This window comes from Lemur catta, chromosome 13 (assembly GCF_020740605.2).
Source record: "Lemur catta isolate mLemCat1 chromosome 13, mLemCat1.pri, whole genome shotgun sequence".
Taxonomy (NCBI): Eukaryota; Metazoa; Chordata; class Mammalia; order Primates; family Lemuridae; genus Lemur; species Lemur catta.
Window position 1 is genome coordinate 59,516,171 of NC_059140.1, and position 17,027 is coordinate 59,533,197.

The 17,027-nt window shown below is 34.8% G+C and overlaps 1 protein-coding gene across 2 annotated transcripts in view; it reads left to right on the forward strand.

Moving 5' to 3' along the window:
• The window catches only part of AKAP11 (A-kinase anchoring protein 11), a 51,187-nt gene extending 35,394 nt beyond the window's left edge, over positions 1–15,793 (forward strand). The window contains exons 9-12 of one of the 2 annotated variants that reach the window (XM_045566775.1): positions 1,674–1,757; positions 2,520–2,569; positions 8,535–8,695; positions 11,745–15,793. In XM_045566775.1, coding sequence (XP_045422731.1) covers positions 1,674–1,757; positions 2,520–2,569; positions 8,535–8,695; positions 11,745–11,885 — 436 coding nt within the window. In that variant the 3' untranslated portion in view covers positions 11,886–15,793. The remainder of the gene's footprint in view (positions 1–1,673; positions 1,758–2,519; positions 2,570–8,534; positions 8,696–11,744) is intronic. The other variant, XM_045566776.1, reaches the window with a different exon arrangement.
• The last annotated feature ends 1,234 nt before the right edge of the window (positions 15,794–17,027 follow it).

Consider the following 17,027-nt stretch of genomic DNA (forward strand, 5'->3'; position numbering starts at 1 on the left):
CTAGTCTTTTCATTGTTTAACGGTTATTTCTTTTCATGTTCATGTAATACTTAGGTGATGGATTTTTATTAATTACATGGAGGAATAATTATTGTTATGAGTAGAATTTTAATTTTGTAATGTTTTTCTTTGTTTATATAATCATTTTATTAATTGAAGTAAATACTGTATTTGAGATCTTTAATTTTCTCTTTGGCTCACAGCTATCTATCCATTCTTTATTTCTATATTTTCTTATTTTTAGTTTGTCTGACATCAGACTACATGGGCTAACCTCTGGTTGTTTTAGTGGCTTTATACTAGAGCTATATTTGTTTGAACATATGTTGAAAAGACCCTGATCACTTTTAACTTTTATTTTCTAATACTCTGGTCCCCAACCCCCGGGGCCTGGACCAGTACTGGTCCGAGTTAGGGTCTGGGCCACAGAGCTCTGGCCCCCTGTCCTCTCCTAGTCTGTGGAAAAATTGTCTTCCATGAAACCAGCCCCTGGTGCCAAAAAAGTTGGGGACTGCTGCTCTAATACATTATGGTTTGTGACAATTTGATAGCGTTAGAGTGAATATGGATATGTAAATTATTTGTGATTGCTTGGAAGCCATTTAGAACTTTAAATAATTATCTTTTTTTTTGGTAACCATGTCAACATTTACAGATGAATGTAAAATGATTTTATGTTAATTCATTTTTTAGAACCAAAAATTTGGTTTGTGTAAATATTAATTTTTATAATTGCATAGCCTAATATTGGAAATACAGCTGCTTATCACTGCGAACTAATGTGCATACTAATGATTTTAATAATTAGGAATGATTAGAATTTTAAAAAATTGCATGTTGAAGATTTGAATCTTAAAAATTCAATTTAATTTTGTTTTTGAACACGGTTGCTTTTTTAAAAAATTGCTTTGCTGCAGTTTCAGAATATAGTTGCATTCTTCTTCTTTTGATTAGGTAGTATAAGAAGTTATCTGTGTGTGGCATTAGTGATTGGCCAGCTAGACAGGTGTAATGCCTTAATTAAGCCTTGGTTATTCTTGCTTTATTCTGAAGAAAATGTATTATTTGCCATCTACTGAATTATATATAATATATAAAATGAAGGTAATTGACATAATAAGAGTATTTTAAAATCAGAAAACATGCTTTTTCCAAGTAGTTAGAAAAGGTCTTTTGGGGACTATGTCTTAGCGCACTCTATCCTCTCTCTCCTCCGCAAACTACCCCCCCAGCCTATCTCTGTCTTGCACTATCTAAAGGCCTGAGAGAATGTTAACTTATGGTGTTCTTTTTAAAAAACTTTATCCAAACTGAAGTGTTTGCATTTTACAAATTATATCCTAAGATCTGCCATAAGACATTAATTTCATTGTAAAACTTCTTACTTCCTACATTCATTTGTTACTGTTTTCTTAATCTGTAAAATAAATGTAAATTTAGAATAATTTTCATGATCTATTGAGGACAAAGAAAAACTCCCAAATCTCCGAACCTGCCAGGTACCTTTTAGAGTAGCAGTGATGGTCTCTCTTTACCTCTATGGAAGCTCCACTCCATTGTGGCAGCTTCAGAACATCTGAAGTTATCAAGGACAGAAGCTGTTCCAAAGAAAACGAAGGTTGTTGTTACTATTCATTTTCTAGTTCAGCTCTGTTCTTTTCTTCCTCCGGCAGTAATGGTAACAGCAGTAGCTGGAGCAGTCTTGGTTTAGAAGGAGATTTGTATGAGGACAATTTATCCTTTCCAACATCAGACAGGTTGGTCCAGTCTAGAAACTTAAAAACGGATGGGTCTTTCACCACTAATGCATGATGTCATATTCTTAAAAGAATGTGGGTTACAGTGCCAGTATGTATCAACCTGCTTTTCTCTTATATTTTGACATGATTCTGCTTGATGAATTCCCATCTAATGAAAAAATTCAACTATGCTGAGATGACTGACATCTAATTGCAAAATGTGCTACTGTTATGCATGTGTTGTTCTGCTTGCTATTTTTCATGCTACCAATTATTTCATTCAAGAGCTTGCTTCCTACAGGATTTCTGTTGGTTTCTTTTGTTTGTTTTTGTATGTAGTTTTATATATATGAAAAGTGTAGAAAAAAATGTGTTTTTACTGTGTTAAAAATATACGTAAATGGCATCAGCCAAAGCATCACTAAATACTTAATTATTCATGGCATTCTATGATATTCAAATGCTATATTATCTAAAATCAAATTAGTAGAGTATTTCAGCTTTAAATTATTTTAAATTTTATTATGAAATTACTTGGCTCTGTATATCATGGTAAGGTAGGACTTCTTGGTTTTGATAACTTTAGACATCATTTGCAATTCAGATTTTAACATGAAATGATGTGAGAAGCAAAGCTTCCTTTTTTATTGTCATTTCTCCCTTTTATAAATGTCATATGTCATATTGTAACATTCATTCCTTACTACATTTTTTAGAATTGGTTTTAATGCTATTATTAACTAAAGTTTTTTTTTAACTACTGCTATTTTGTTCAAAAAGTGATGGACCAGACGTTGATAAAGATGAAGAGCATGAGGACGATGTAGAAGGTAATTGACGATTTGATTTTCAAAGTGTTTGTGTGTTTTTTGTATAAGTTTCCCTAGAAGAGTCTTTGTGGTTTGTATTTGTGCATTTTTATCAGATGGGCCCCGAGTTATTTGTGTAAAACATTACAAATCAGGGTATTTTTTAATGAATTTTTCTTTATCCAGTTTTAGGTCCTTCATTGAGCAGTTTGTATTTGATTGCTACACTAATGACATTCTCATTGATGTAAAGACTAAAATATTTTGAAAAGAATCATTCAGTTATTTGAGAGAGAAGTTCATCATAATTTGTCTACATAATTGTCTTTTTCAAAGTATAAAATCTAAAATCCTTACTCATGTTATAAGATATATTAAATTATGGCATATTACTGTCATAGTATTTTCCTTCCCAACTGGTAACTTCAAGAATTAGGGTTTTATGTCAAACTTATATAAATGGTGATGAAGGGGTGTTCGACACCTTGGCCTCCAATTCATGTGAGAGTAAGTAGGTCAGCTACTAAGATTCAGAATAGGTATTGGCCAGGAGGTCAGAATATTATGCTTCGTTATTTGGCTGTCTGAAGTATGGGAATGATGGCCAGGATTAGAATAGAGAAGACTAGGGCTAGTACCCCTCCTAGTTTGTTGGGATAGATCGTAAGATAGCATAGGCAAATAGGAAGTATCATTCCGGTTTAATATGGGGTGGCGTACCAAGGGGGTTAGCTGGCGTATAATTATCAGGGTCTCCTAGTAAGTTGGGGGAGAAAAGTACTAGAATTATAACTAGGAGGATGAGAAGCAGAAGTCCTAATAGGTCTTTAATTGTGTAATACGGGTGACACCCCTTCATCACCATCAGACAAACAGCATCTATCCTATATTTCTCCCTAATCCTTATTATTAGGCAAACAGTAAGCCTGTTTGAGAACAAAATACTCAAATGAAGAGTCCTTGTAGTATATCTAATATCCTGGTCTTGTAAACCAGAAATGGAGAATCCCTCTCCCAAGGCCTTCTCAAGGAAGAAGCACCAGCCCCACCTTCAGCACCCAAAGCTGAAATTCTACTTAAACTATTCCTTGCCTCTTCCAGTGCTGAATAATTGCTCCAGCTATCATGCCAGTACTAATATTATGCTACAACAAAACATAGACACGGGTCTAAATGACCCCGCTCTATGTACATCGTGCATTATGTGCCCCTCCCCATTAACATGTACTAGTACTACATATGTTTAATCATACAGGACATATATGTATAATCTTACAGGACATATATGTATAATCATACATACAATTCTAGTCCACATGCATATAAGCAAGTACATAACACTTATACCGTACATAAGACATATATGTATAATCATGCATACAGTTCTAGTCCACATGCATATAAGCAGGTACATATTATTCATACCGTACATAGCATATCTCTGTATTGATTGGACATTGGCACATATCATGTTCGACAATCCTTGTCAATACGCATATCACCTCCATTAGTCCGTAGTGAAACTACCATCCTTCGAGAAACCAGCAACCCGCCCACATAATGCTCCTCTTCACGCTCCGGGCCCATTACACTTGGGAGTGACTAATGTGAAACTGTGTCTGACATCTGGTTCTTACTTCAGGGCCACCTTGAATATAACCGCTTACTCGTTCCTCTTAAATAAGACATCTCGATGGATTAATGACTAATCAGCCCATGACTAGACATAACTGTGCTGTCAGGCAGTTGGTATTTTTTAATTTTTAGGGATGCTTGGACTCACCATGGCCTACGCCAGCCCACACCCAGTGCATTGATTGTAGCTGGACTTAACATGTACATTCTTTACCCTCATAATTATCATAGGTGACTATTTAATTCATCCTCGAAGGACATAGATCATTTTTAGATGACGTACATGTACGCATACACATACATGTATGCATACATGTACACGTACGCATACATGCACGCACGTACGCGTACATTTAATACCCAAATTATTTTATGCAAACCCCTCTACCCTCACGTTCTGGATTTATACAGGTTTTGGTACATTCACTCCTGCCAAACCCCCAAAACAAGAGCTTCCCGCACCGCTTACTTAACTAGAACTTTATTTATGCCTACAGGTTTATCTCAACTGTGATGAGCCTATTGGGAAAATACCTCCCGCAAAAACCTTAAATTCCAGTAATTACTAGTGTAATACTTCCAACCCCTTCTTTACCTAAGGAGCTATCCTCAAACTTAACTATAAGTTCAACTAGAAATGGCTTTTCATGCTCTTACATAAAATGATATCAAAAAAATTGTAGCTTTCTCCACTTCAAGCCAACTAGGGTCAATAATAGTCACCATCGGCATTAATCAACCCCGTCTGGCCTTCCTCCATATCTGCAATCACGCTTTCTTAAAGTCCATACTATTTAGTGCTCCAGGTCTATCATTCACAACCTAAACGATGAACAAGACATCCGAAAAATAAGAGGTCTATTTAAAGCTATGCCCTTTACATCTTCCTGCCTTATTATTGGAAGCCTAGCACTTACGGGTACGCCTTTTCTAACAGTCTTCTACTCAAAAGACCTCATTATCGAGTCTGCAAATACATCCAATACCAAGGCCTGAGCCCTCACGATTACACTTATTGCAGTCTCCCTAACGGCCATCTATAGTACCCGAATTATCTTCTATGCACTACGAGGCCAACCCTGGTTTACAACTTTAACTACCATCAACGAAAACAACACATTACTAATAAACTCAAACACCTAGCATTCGGTAACCTTTTCACCGGATTCTTCCTATCCAACAACATTCTACCCGTAAATACCCCCCAAATAACAATACCACTTTACCTAAAAATGACAGCTCTGGCAGTAACTATTGTAGGTTTTGCCTCGGCAATAGAACTAAACCTCCTTACAAACAATCTAAAATTTAAACCATCTTCATATACATTCAAATTCTCAAACTCATTAGGCTTTTATCCAACGATTATGTATCGTCTGATCCCCTTATTCAACTTATCCATAAGCCAAAACACAGCATCTCTGATTTATTTGGGTGGGATACTTGTGGTGTTTGGTTATACTACAGCGATAGCTATGGAGGAGTACCCTGAGACTTGGGGATCTAGTGTTGTTATTTGGGGAGTCTTGTTGTTAGGGGTAGGGATGGAATTGTTTATGGTAGCGTGAATAGCTGAGCATGGTGAGGTAGGAATGGCAGTTGGTTTTAGTAGTTTAGAGGACTGGATTATTTTTGAGAGTAAAGAGGCTAGTGTAATTTGTGAAGATTCTTTAGGAGTGGCTACTCTTTATAATTATACTAGCTGGTTTGCAGTGATTGCTGGTTGATCTTTATTTATTATTGTCCTGATTGTTATTGAGATTATTCAAAGATAGGCTGAGGGGTTAGGTAATTGGTAAAAGAGATAGGAGAATAGAGGTAAGGAAAGAGAGAAAGTTTAATTTAGGCCTTTTTGGTTAGATACAATAATGGAGGATGATATTTGTAGTTGGGACATGTTTTTTGACATGGTTTTTTCTAATCAGACTAGGTCTAGTAGGAGAGATGCTGTATCATCTACGAATTTTCAAGCTAAAATATTCAGACTTAAGATTATTATTATCTTTTAGTTCTCATGCCTCTGAAAGTAGGCATTCTTCATATAGGGCTTCTAGAAGTTAGTTTTGCTCATCAGATGCAAAGTTGAGGTAGGGTAGTATTTTTAAGAGTTATTGATAGGCTAGGTAAAACTTGCTTTATTTGTGTTCACTAAAAACATATTGCCTTTATATATTAAAGTTGTGTACTTTTTCCCAAGTAAAAACTGTGAGCAATGTTACTCCAAAAACTATACATGGTTAGAAATGCACGTGGTGAGTGTTCTCTAAAAAACTAGTTGTTACCTAACTTTACTGAGGAATGATTAAGAGAAAAGAAGGTACAAATTAAAATAAATATGAAATTTTTTAAAAAAATTTACTTTTAGCACTAGTTAGGTTGTTCAGGATTTCTTTTGTGAGTGGGTAGAAATAAGGAGATTAATTATGTGTAGGTAGCTACATCGTTACTCAGCTTTTGAGATTATAGGCATCTCTCATTATGTAGAAAGTTATAGCCAACTTTAAATTTGTTAAATTTAAAGGTTTCCCAGGTTTTACTTGAGAAGAAGTACACAACTTTTATATACAAAGTCAACATGTTTTTAGTGAACACAAATAAAGCAAGTATTACCTAGCTTATCCATAACTGTTAATTAGGTGATTGAGTGGTCTGGATTTACAGAAAGATTCAAAATTACAGAAATCCCAACAGACTTTTTTTTTTTCTTTTGTAGTTGCAGGGTGTCAGTCCCTTCCCTTTTCACTAGTGGTTGGTGACTTCTCTAAAGAGAGAGCTGTTTGAACTTTCCCATCAAGCCAGGCAACCAGGACTCCTGAACTGAGGAAACACCGGCAGTGCCGGGAAGCATTGGGGTGACCCAGCTTCCAGCCCTGTGAGCTCTGCTGGATATACCAAAAGACACAGCGACCATGTCTTGTTCCATTGTGTACTGACCCTATTTCTGATTGAGAAACATTCGAGAGAGGGGAGAGAAAAGACAATAAATTTATATTTAGAGAGTAATGTGGGACAGGTAATTTTTTAATTAAAAATTAGGGGCTAACACCAATCCTAAAAATGATTAGTAGTAGTCTGGCATGGCCTGCAAACTGTAACAGAGAGTCAGGGACATCCATCAGCAGCATTTCCATTTCTGGGACATACTGGCATGATGTCTACCAGCATGCCCGGGGTGCTCACCTCTTGTGGTGTAGGGGGTCCGGTTTCAGGACTCTTTATTGCTCATCATTAAGCAGGAATGTTTAACACATGATATTGGTCCACAGGTCATCAGTTTTTTGTTTTTGTTTTTGAGACAGTATTTCACGCTGTCTCCCTGGCTAGAATACAGTGGTGTCATCATAGCTCACTGTAAACCTCCAACTCCTGGGCTCAAGTGATCCTCCTGCTTCAGCCTCCTGAGTAGCTGGGATTACAGGCATGAGCCACCACTTGGCTAGTATTTTCTAGTTTTAGTAGAGATGGGATCTCGCTCTTGCTCAGGCTTGTCTCGAACTCCTGAGCTCAAGCAATCCTCCCACCTTGGTTTCTCAGAGTGCTAGGATTACAGGTGTGAGTCACCACACCTGGCCCAGTTTTTCAGTCAATAGAGATACATCCTTCTTTATGTTGAAAATATAATTCTTATAAAAAAAAGAAAATAAAATTGAGAGCAGTGTCTTATTTATACTAGAGGTATGCCAGAAAATTCCCTGCTCTGGCTTTTGGGATATAAATGGTCTCATAGGACATTTTGTCTCAAGAATGAAGCAATCAGGAGCATGGAGCCAACTGCCTGTGTTCATATCCTGGCTCAGCCATTTCCCCTGCTGTAAGACTGGTCTCTCTCTGTCACAGATGCCCCACCTCTAAAATTGAGAGGATAGTAGTTTCTACCCCATAAAGTGATTATGCAGATTAAAGGAGTTTGTACATATAAAGAACTTAGTACTTAGGATGTAATATGTGTTGTACGTACAAGTGTTTGCTGGTGTTCTTTATTTATTTGAGGTTTTTATTTGTGTATTTCATTTTTATTTTGATTGTAATGCTAGCTTGAGAGTTTTGTTTTTCTTTCTCTTCAACCTGTGGGCCATAATTTGACACAAATTTTGCCATTTATACCTTAAAATAGTGTTTTACATTGTTGCTATCATTAAATGACGAAAGTTATCCCTTTGTTTTAACATTATTTTATCCTTTCAAAGAAATATTTTAGTTGATATTATGGTGTGGTTAAGAAAAAATGGATTTTTTTTTCAGCATTCATTGAAATCTTAAGAAATGGAAAATATTTGTATATACTTGGCAACCAGAGTAATGAAAGTTGAATTGATGAGTTTACTTCATATTGTTTAAATTTAAATATTAGGTTTGAGGCAAGATGGAAAGACTCTGCTAATTACGAATATTGACATGGAGCCATGCACAGTAGACCCCCAGCTAAGGATTATTCTTCAATGGCTTGTTGCCTCTGAGGCTGAAGTTGCAGAACTTTATTTTCATGACTCTGCAAAGAAAGAGTTTATACTAGTAAGTACCTGCTGTAGAGTGGTTGTGAGAATACATGTGATAGTTGTTGTTCTATAATGTTCTTGTCATGTGGTTGGTCTAATAAGATGCCTCTGGATGGCTGAGTGGTTAAATGCTTAGGCTGTAGAGTCCAACAGTTTGGGTTCATGTGTCAGCTCTGCCGCTCTAGCAGCAGAACGTGGGGCAAGTTAACCAGTCTGTCTCAGTTCCTGTAGCTGCACTATGGAAATGAATATAGCATCTACCTTACAGGCATTTGTGAGGATTAAATATAATACTATAAAAAGAAAAAAAGCTTAGTCTGGTGCCTGGCACACACTAAGTTCTCAAAGGTAGGTGCTATCATTAATGAGCATTGCATGTGTTCCTATGAGAAGATTGTTATTCTCTGTATTTAACTGATTTATAATTGTACCTAATAATTAATATGTCTTTTTCTCTGGTAATCCAGTTTCATTCATATGAGAAGCTGGCATAATCAAAAGCCAATAAAAGTTTAAACAATGTGCTTTTATTGAGTGCGTACTATGTGCCAAGCACATTATTAGTCAAGATTTTCAGTTTACAGTCTTAAAATTTTTGTCCCATAATTTTCCTTATCAGAACTTTGGTTTAATTTTATCATAGGGTATAGAATAGTTCAGTGAATGACCAATGTAGTTTGGTCAATGATAACAAAAAAGGAACAATAAAATTACTCTTATTTTCTGATTCAGAATTTATGAAGATATTTTTGAAAAACATTATATAAAAATTTTTTGTGTTGTATTTCATCATTTATTTTTGCTTAGAGTTTTTGGATGTTTCCAGTTTAAGTTTCTGTTTTCGGGCAGAAATCAAAAATAGGACAGAAAGGGATATTTGGGAAATGAACTGCCAAGGGGAAAGAATGGGTAGGGGAAATGTTAGAACTGACTGTAGGGAGGCATTTAGTCTTGGATAGACTGAGAGTAAAGGAAGGCCTTAGGAGGAGCTGAGAGAGACAATGCCTGGGTACAGGGACCTCTCCCCCATGTAACCGAGCCCAGGGGACCTTTGCCTGATGATGGAGTGAAGTGGGATGCTTACATGTGGATGGCAATGCCTGATTATGTCTATGGCTTATTCTGAATAACGACCCTCATTGACCATGTCTAGCTAAAACCCCACAGGGCTGCTAGGAAGCTATGAAGTTAAGAAGCAAGTACAGAATATTTTTAGCGATAATGATGATAATAGAAATACTTTATTTTGTATCTTTCTAGGTAATATATTACTAATTCTGATAGCTTTACTATTAACTAAAATAAGCAATATTACCATAAGCATAACTAGGAGATAAGAGATAATTGTATAATTGATAATATAACATATTTTGATACTTTCTTGTGCCTACACAAGAAAAAAGTGAAAAAAGAAAAAATAGATCCAAATTCAGAACTTTTGTGCTTCAAAGGATACCGTCAAGAAAGTGAAATGACAACCCACAGAATGGGAGAAAATATTTGCAAATTGTATATCTAATAAGGGATGTACATATACATTCTTGTACCTAGAATATATAAAGAACTCTTGCAACTCAATAGTAAAAATACAAATAATCCAAAAAAATAGACAAGGAATGTGAATAGTTGTTTCTCCACAGAAGATATACAAATGGCAAATAAGTACATGAAAAGATGCTCAACCTCATTAGCAATTAGGAAAATGCAAATCAAAACCACTATGAGATACCACTTAACGCCCACTAGGAGGGCTATAATCAGAAAGACAGATAACAAGTGTTGGCAGGATGCAGAGAAATTAGATCCTTCATATATTGCTAGTGAGAATGTAAAGTGGCCCAGCTGCACTGGAAAACATTCTGAAAGTTAGCATGTCCATTCTGAGGTATATACTCGATGAAACATATGTCCACATTTGTGCACAAATGTCCATGGCAACATTGTTCATAATGGTAATAAGTAGGAACAGCCCCAGATGTTTATCAACTGATGTGAATGGATAAGAAAAACATAGTGTATCTGTCAGTAAAAAGTAATGAGGTACTGATACCTGCTACACCATGGAGCAACCTTGAAATAATTATGTTGAGTGAAAGAAGCCATGTTTTATGATTCCATTTACATGAAATGTCTGAAATAGGCAAATCTATAGAGATGAAAGGTAGATTAAGTGGTAGCCTAGAGTTGAGGAGATGGAGAATGGGGAGTGATTTCTAATGGGTTGGGCTTTCCTTTTGGTGTGATGAAAATTATTCTAATATTGATTGTAATGATAGTTGCATTCAACTCAGGGAATATGCTAAAAACCATTGATGAGTACACTTTCCATGAATTGTATGATATGTGAATTATATCTCAATAAAGCTGTTTAAAAAAAGGTTAAGCATATGTATATTACAAAAAATTAAGGTGATTTTTAAGAATGTCACTTACCAATCTTTTAAAACTTAAGAACTTTTGTAGAACTTAATAGGAAAAAAATGAGCAAGGCATGTTCTGATTGGTGACAATAGAGTTCATTTAAACCTGTATTTATTTAGTTTTTTAGTATTTTTATTTTTGTTGAAAAATTAACATTTCTTAACTTTTTGAAAGCCCTGTTTCCGTTGAGGCTAGAGTGTGTATTCCAGAAAAATACCACACTATATGTTGTGGAAGGAAAATTGACATCCTTTTATTAAGCTTGACGTTGTCTTTATTATTTTATGTTCCTAATTGAAGGTGTGGCAGATGTATTTAGTTAGGTGAAGAATTTCCTGTAGAAATTTAGCCTCTGCACTCCCACACAGACTGTCCGCTTGGTGAGGTTTGCAGAGTTCTGTCTCCAGCAATCCCAAACTGTCATTCTGTGGAGGAGACGTGTTTATAAAGGGCAGGAAAGGAAACTGTTTAATTTGGGTTAAAGGGGTGGTGGTTTAGGGGAGAGGACCTTGTTATAGCTCAGAAACGATCATCAATTGCAAACAACAGGATTCTTAGTTTCATTTAATGTTAAAAATAAAAATGAAAACTCGATTCTTATAAAATTGTTTTTAGTTAATGTTTGATATATTTTTCTTTTTTAGCTTTCAAAACGATTGCAAGAGAAAGGATGGAAAGTGGGAGACCTTCTGCAAGCTGTGCTGCAGTACTACGAAGTGATGGAAGAAACTGCCAACGAGGAGAGATGCAAGTCACTGTTTGATTGGCTCTTGGAAAATGCATAGAACAAACCCCAAACCAGTATATTATAGTATTTGTTTTGGGAGGGGAAGAAACAAAGATGCTTAGGATAAAATTTGAATAGTGATTATTAACATTTTAAGTGAATTGGGAGGAAAGTAAATAGAGCTTTTTAAGTGCTTTGTGTCATCATACAGTGTATATAGTTCATACTTTTGTAATCTGTCAAAATATTATCTTCATGTATTCTTCTATACACGTGTGTAGTACGATAAGACCCTAAGAACATGTATTTGAAGGAAGGTCTAACCATGAGGTTTTCAGGGGCATTGTCTGACAGCATTCTTTTTGCATCCAAATCGTGCTGCTAGAAGCTGCACTGAAGTGGCTGAGGATAGGTTCCAGTGATACAGTTGTAATTTTGCTCCTTTGCAAACAAATGGCATCTCATTAATAACTAGTCTGACATAAAAAAATAAAATTGAGGCTAATTTTTTTTTGGTTTCTGGTAGATTTTTTGTCTTTTTGTCCTGTTTTTAAAAATTAATTTTATTCTCATAGTATTCAGCTATTGGTAGTTTTTTGATTTCCCCAAACTATTTCTTAACAGAAACGTTAATATTTTTGGTTTCTATGAACACTGTGATAGTTTCCCCATCCTTTCATCAAATGACATATTTGCCAATGCTGACTGCCAATGCAGTCTTTCTGGCATGAAAGTGATGGGGGGTGTGTGTGTGTCCCTGTGTGTGTAAAGGAGTACTTTAACCTTGCTAGTGGTTTGTTCCCTCTTTTATTTTACTGTTTTCTTTGTTAAAAACCCACTGTTAATATTAAAAAGGTGCTTTAAAATAAAATGTCTATAAAGATTGTGCAGTAAGAATTTTTATTTGTCTTTTTGGCTATTTTGGGGTCCCAGCTTATCCTGTAAGTGAAAATTCGAATTGGAAAACATTTTGAAATTTTAAAAATTAATATGGAAATGCATTTGGAGAAGCCCAATAATTGTTTTCATTGTTGGATTTTTGAAAAAAAAAAATCTCCACTTTACTAAGGATAAGTTTTTTTCTAGAAAAAAATGGGATTTTTCCCCCCTTATAAAATTTATCTGCACTATTTTGTAAAGTTCTTTGCCATGATCTTTCTGGGCTCTACATTTCCTACTACTTTGTCTTTAGAAACTGCAAGTTGGTGTGAATAAAGGACCAAGCTTGTGTCTTGGTTTTGTATGTGTGGGGGTGTGTGTACATTTTTGATTCTCCCACTAGCATATTTTGTAATCTAGGGTAAATCACTTTTTGTGGGAGCTTTGATTTTTGCTCCTTCACGTTTTCTTTTTTCCTGAGCACTGACTATTGAAAGCTGCACAAAATGTAGAAGACATAGCACCTGCCAGGGAGTAGGGAATAAGGGCACTTAGTGTTAATGTGAATTAATAATTATGGCAGAGAAATGTGTTTTATAGTGAGAGATTCAAATTTGCTTTTTAAGAAAAATGCCAAAAGCTATTTAAATATTTTGAGGTTACATTGTAAGCTTTGGTTTTTCTCAATTTAAGGTACAGAAATAGAGCAAGCCTTAAACATAAATTTTCCTAAAGTTTCTTCAAGTATTTTTTAAGGTGGAGAAATGAAGGAAATGTATAACCAGAATTGTTTCTTCTTTTAGTTTTTCAGAACTTGAGATGTGGCAGCACTGAACTGAGTTTCTAAACATTAGGACCAGGAATGTTTGCTCTTGTTAATTATAACATGGACTAAGTGATCATTAAGTTTAGATTACATTTTTACAAGTGTCTAAATATCAAATTGTGTTTAGTAACTTGGTTATATGTATAGGTTTGATCAACGGCAAAATTGAATTCTGAATTTATTTTATTATGATTTTTTTTGTCAGAATGTGACCTTGTTTGGAATTGATTTCTTTTAAGGTGACAATATATTCGTTTTGTAAAACTTTCTGTGTTTGAAAATATTTATGTTTATTTCTGTTAATGGTATAATCATTTCGAGGTGAGGTTTTCCTCATATTCTTACTTCCTTTGCATTTTGCTGGAACCGTGCTAGGTTCGGAGTTTCCTAATTTAACCACTACCAGTCAGACCAGTCATTAGGTATTAGCATGTGTGGTAGTATTGGTAGTAATAATAATAGAAGTCCACACTTCATCAATTCAGTGCAAGAGCATAGAGAAAAATATTAAGTATTGGAAGATGTGAAAAGAAGTGTGAGTTAAGCTTTCTCATATAGAGAGGAAACATTCGGGTTTAGAGCAGTATCTTTTTATAAAATATAGTCTAAACTTAACTTTCTTTAAAGGCACTTTGTGATTTTCCAAAGACGTTCTAGATCTGTTTGGTTGCTCCATCTTCAGAACAGCTCTGTTGAGGACAACTCTGTCATATTTTATTACAAATCTGCTTGACATATTTATATTGTAACTTTGTAATATTACCGTTCTGCGCATTTTGGCCCTTATGAAAAATGTCTTTTTCAGAACTGTTAAAGTTGTGATGTGCATTGAGCTGAATTCTCTGTTAACCAATTTCAAAACCTTCGAGTGATATGTGGAAAGAAAGTGAATGAGACCGCTGATAGGGGATTTTCAGAATCTTATTTCAGACTGAAATGTGGCAATTCTTTCATGTTCTTCTTTTCCTAAGCCAAGTTTAAATTACATTTATATTTTTGGTGTTGATAGTGATTTTGAAAATATTTCCTGATTTATACAAAAGGAATGATTGATTTATAAGTCACAGAAGAAAAGATAGTATCTGTTGGATGGTTTAATACAATTTAATGGTGTTATAAAAGAGTTTAAGAGTATTCACTCAGCGAATATACATAACATCTTTACACTTTGGAAAATGTTCCACTTACCCTTTCAGATAGTTGATGTGAATTAATTCAATTCATAATACTTTAATTTTGCTTAAACAAGGGTTTTACATTACTGGTAGGAGAATTTACTTACTTATTAAATGCACTATGTATAAAGTAAAAGATAGTTTACTCATGTGACTTTGACATTAGGTGACTTTGACATTAGTGCACGTTTCCCAAATGCAAAGTTTAATCTTGATTCCTCATCAGAGTCCAGATTTAAATGTCTACTTAGTTAATTATTTAGCTAATATTATTCTTCCAGAATTAATATATTCAGTTTCCCACCAATATATCACTTTAAATTTTATGTTTTTCAAAGGAATCTTTCCATAGAATTTAAAAAAAAAGGACACATCCATACTCAGGATGTAGGGAAAATACTTTCCATTTAAAACCCTGTCCCCCTGTCACCAGCACAAGAGAATAAGAGTTTCAGTGGGAATTATGAAAATTGTACTAAAGCAAAAAGCATTTTTTCTCATTTTCAGCAAAAATCCTGTAAACATTTACTCATTTACTGTATTCCTGCTCTGAAGATGCAGATACAGTGTTAGTCACTCTTGTCACTTTATTTATTTTTTTTTTTACCATCTGTGTACATTCCTTTCATAGGTAGTTCTAGAGATTCTTATTTTGTTTTTGTTGTGCTATTTCAATACTATTTAATATCAAGTTTTAATATTGCTGGATTTGCTACCTTTGGTTACTTGTGCAGTGTTAAAAAAGTAATCTACATTCTTGTTTAATATACCAGATATATAGCAAAAGCAGCTTTGAATAATTATAGCTGTTTATTTGGCTGTGCTCAATTACTACATTAAGATTTTGTACTGTGTAACAGTAACTTTTTTTTTGCTCTTCAGTAATTTAATATGTTCACTTACCAAAATACGAACTTCAGGATGCACTCAAATTTTGTTTTTGCAGTGGCTCAAAAAAAAATTCAGAAATTTCTTTTGTAATAATTTGCAATTAATTGTTCTTTTATCTTACAATTGTTTAAGCCTGTGATCTTTCTTCTCCCAACTAAGAGTTCTTCAATAAATTTAAGAAATACCTGTCCTTCATTTTCATTCTATAATGTCTTATTGACTACTCCATACTGAACTAAAACACAAGTATACAAGTGGGACTGCTATGATAGAAGATACATAAAAGGATCCAAATGCTCAAATCATGGTTTTTCAGAACAAGAGAACTTAGGAATGTTTTAAATTTTACTCTGGAGTCTACCTACTTATGGGTGCCCCCAAATGCTGACATAAGTGACTTAAAAGGCTGGTTGCCCAGTCTGTTTTGAATTTAATGCAAAGTACAATATTATGGTTGCCTTGAATATGAGCATAGTTATGAAATTCTTCTGGCCTGGTTTGAGCACTCTTTCCGTAGTTAGTAGAGATCATTCCTCTGTCATACCACGTACATGAGATACTTAAAAGCTAGCTGCTGGTTTCTTATTGCTAATGGAATTTGACTTGGTCTCAAGTTTGGTTTTTTTTTTTTTTTCTTTTTAAATAGACTTTATTTTTTAGAGCATTTTTAGATGCATAGCAAAGTGGAGCAGAAAGTACAGAGTTCCCATACACCCTCTGTCGTCACTTCACCCCTAGCCTGCTTCACTATCAATACCCCACAACAGAATGGAACATTTGTTGGAATCTGTGGACCTACACTGAAACACCAATCACACCATTATCATCCAAAGTCCATAGTTCACATTAGGGTTTACCCTTGGTGTTGTACATTCTGTGGGTTTGGACAAATGTATAATGGTATAATGAATTGTAGTATCATACAAATCATTTTGCTGCCTTGTCTTAAGTATTTTAAACCCAGAAATTAGGGAATGATCTTTTAGTTTTTCATGAATGTTTCAAAATGCTAGGAAGTAATAATAGCAAACAATGGGAAGATTTGGGTGTAAGTGTATCCCAGTCACTAAGAAAACAATTTAAAAATGCTGACAAAAAGTAAACAATATTCCAAAGACACTAATTCCAAAAGAAAAATGGCTCAAAGGGAATGGGAAATGTGGCAAAGGACATTTGACAATTTTACATGTAAGGATCATTTGTGATTTTTGATTTGTGTCTTAGCTGAGACAGAGAGGAGAGGGGCAAGGGACAGGGCTTGAAGAGTTACTTCAGATTTTTAAAAATGTGAAAGGTGGAGAGGTCACGTATGCAAGGATGAATCATACTATTGGTGCTATTATACAAAAAGCATAAGGTAAAAATCTGAGTTTCTTGCAGCAAACTATTTATAGCAGGAACAGTAAAGAGTATGTTGCATTTTTTTCTG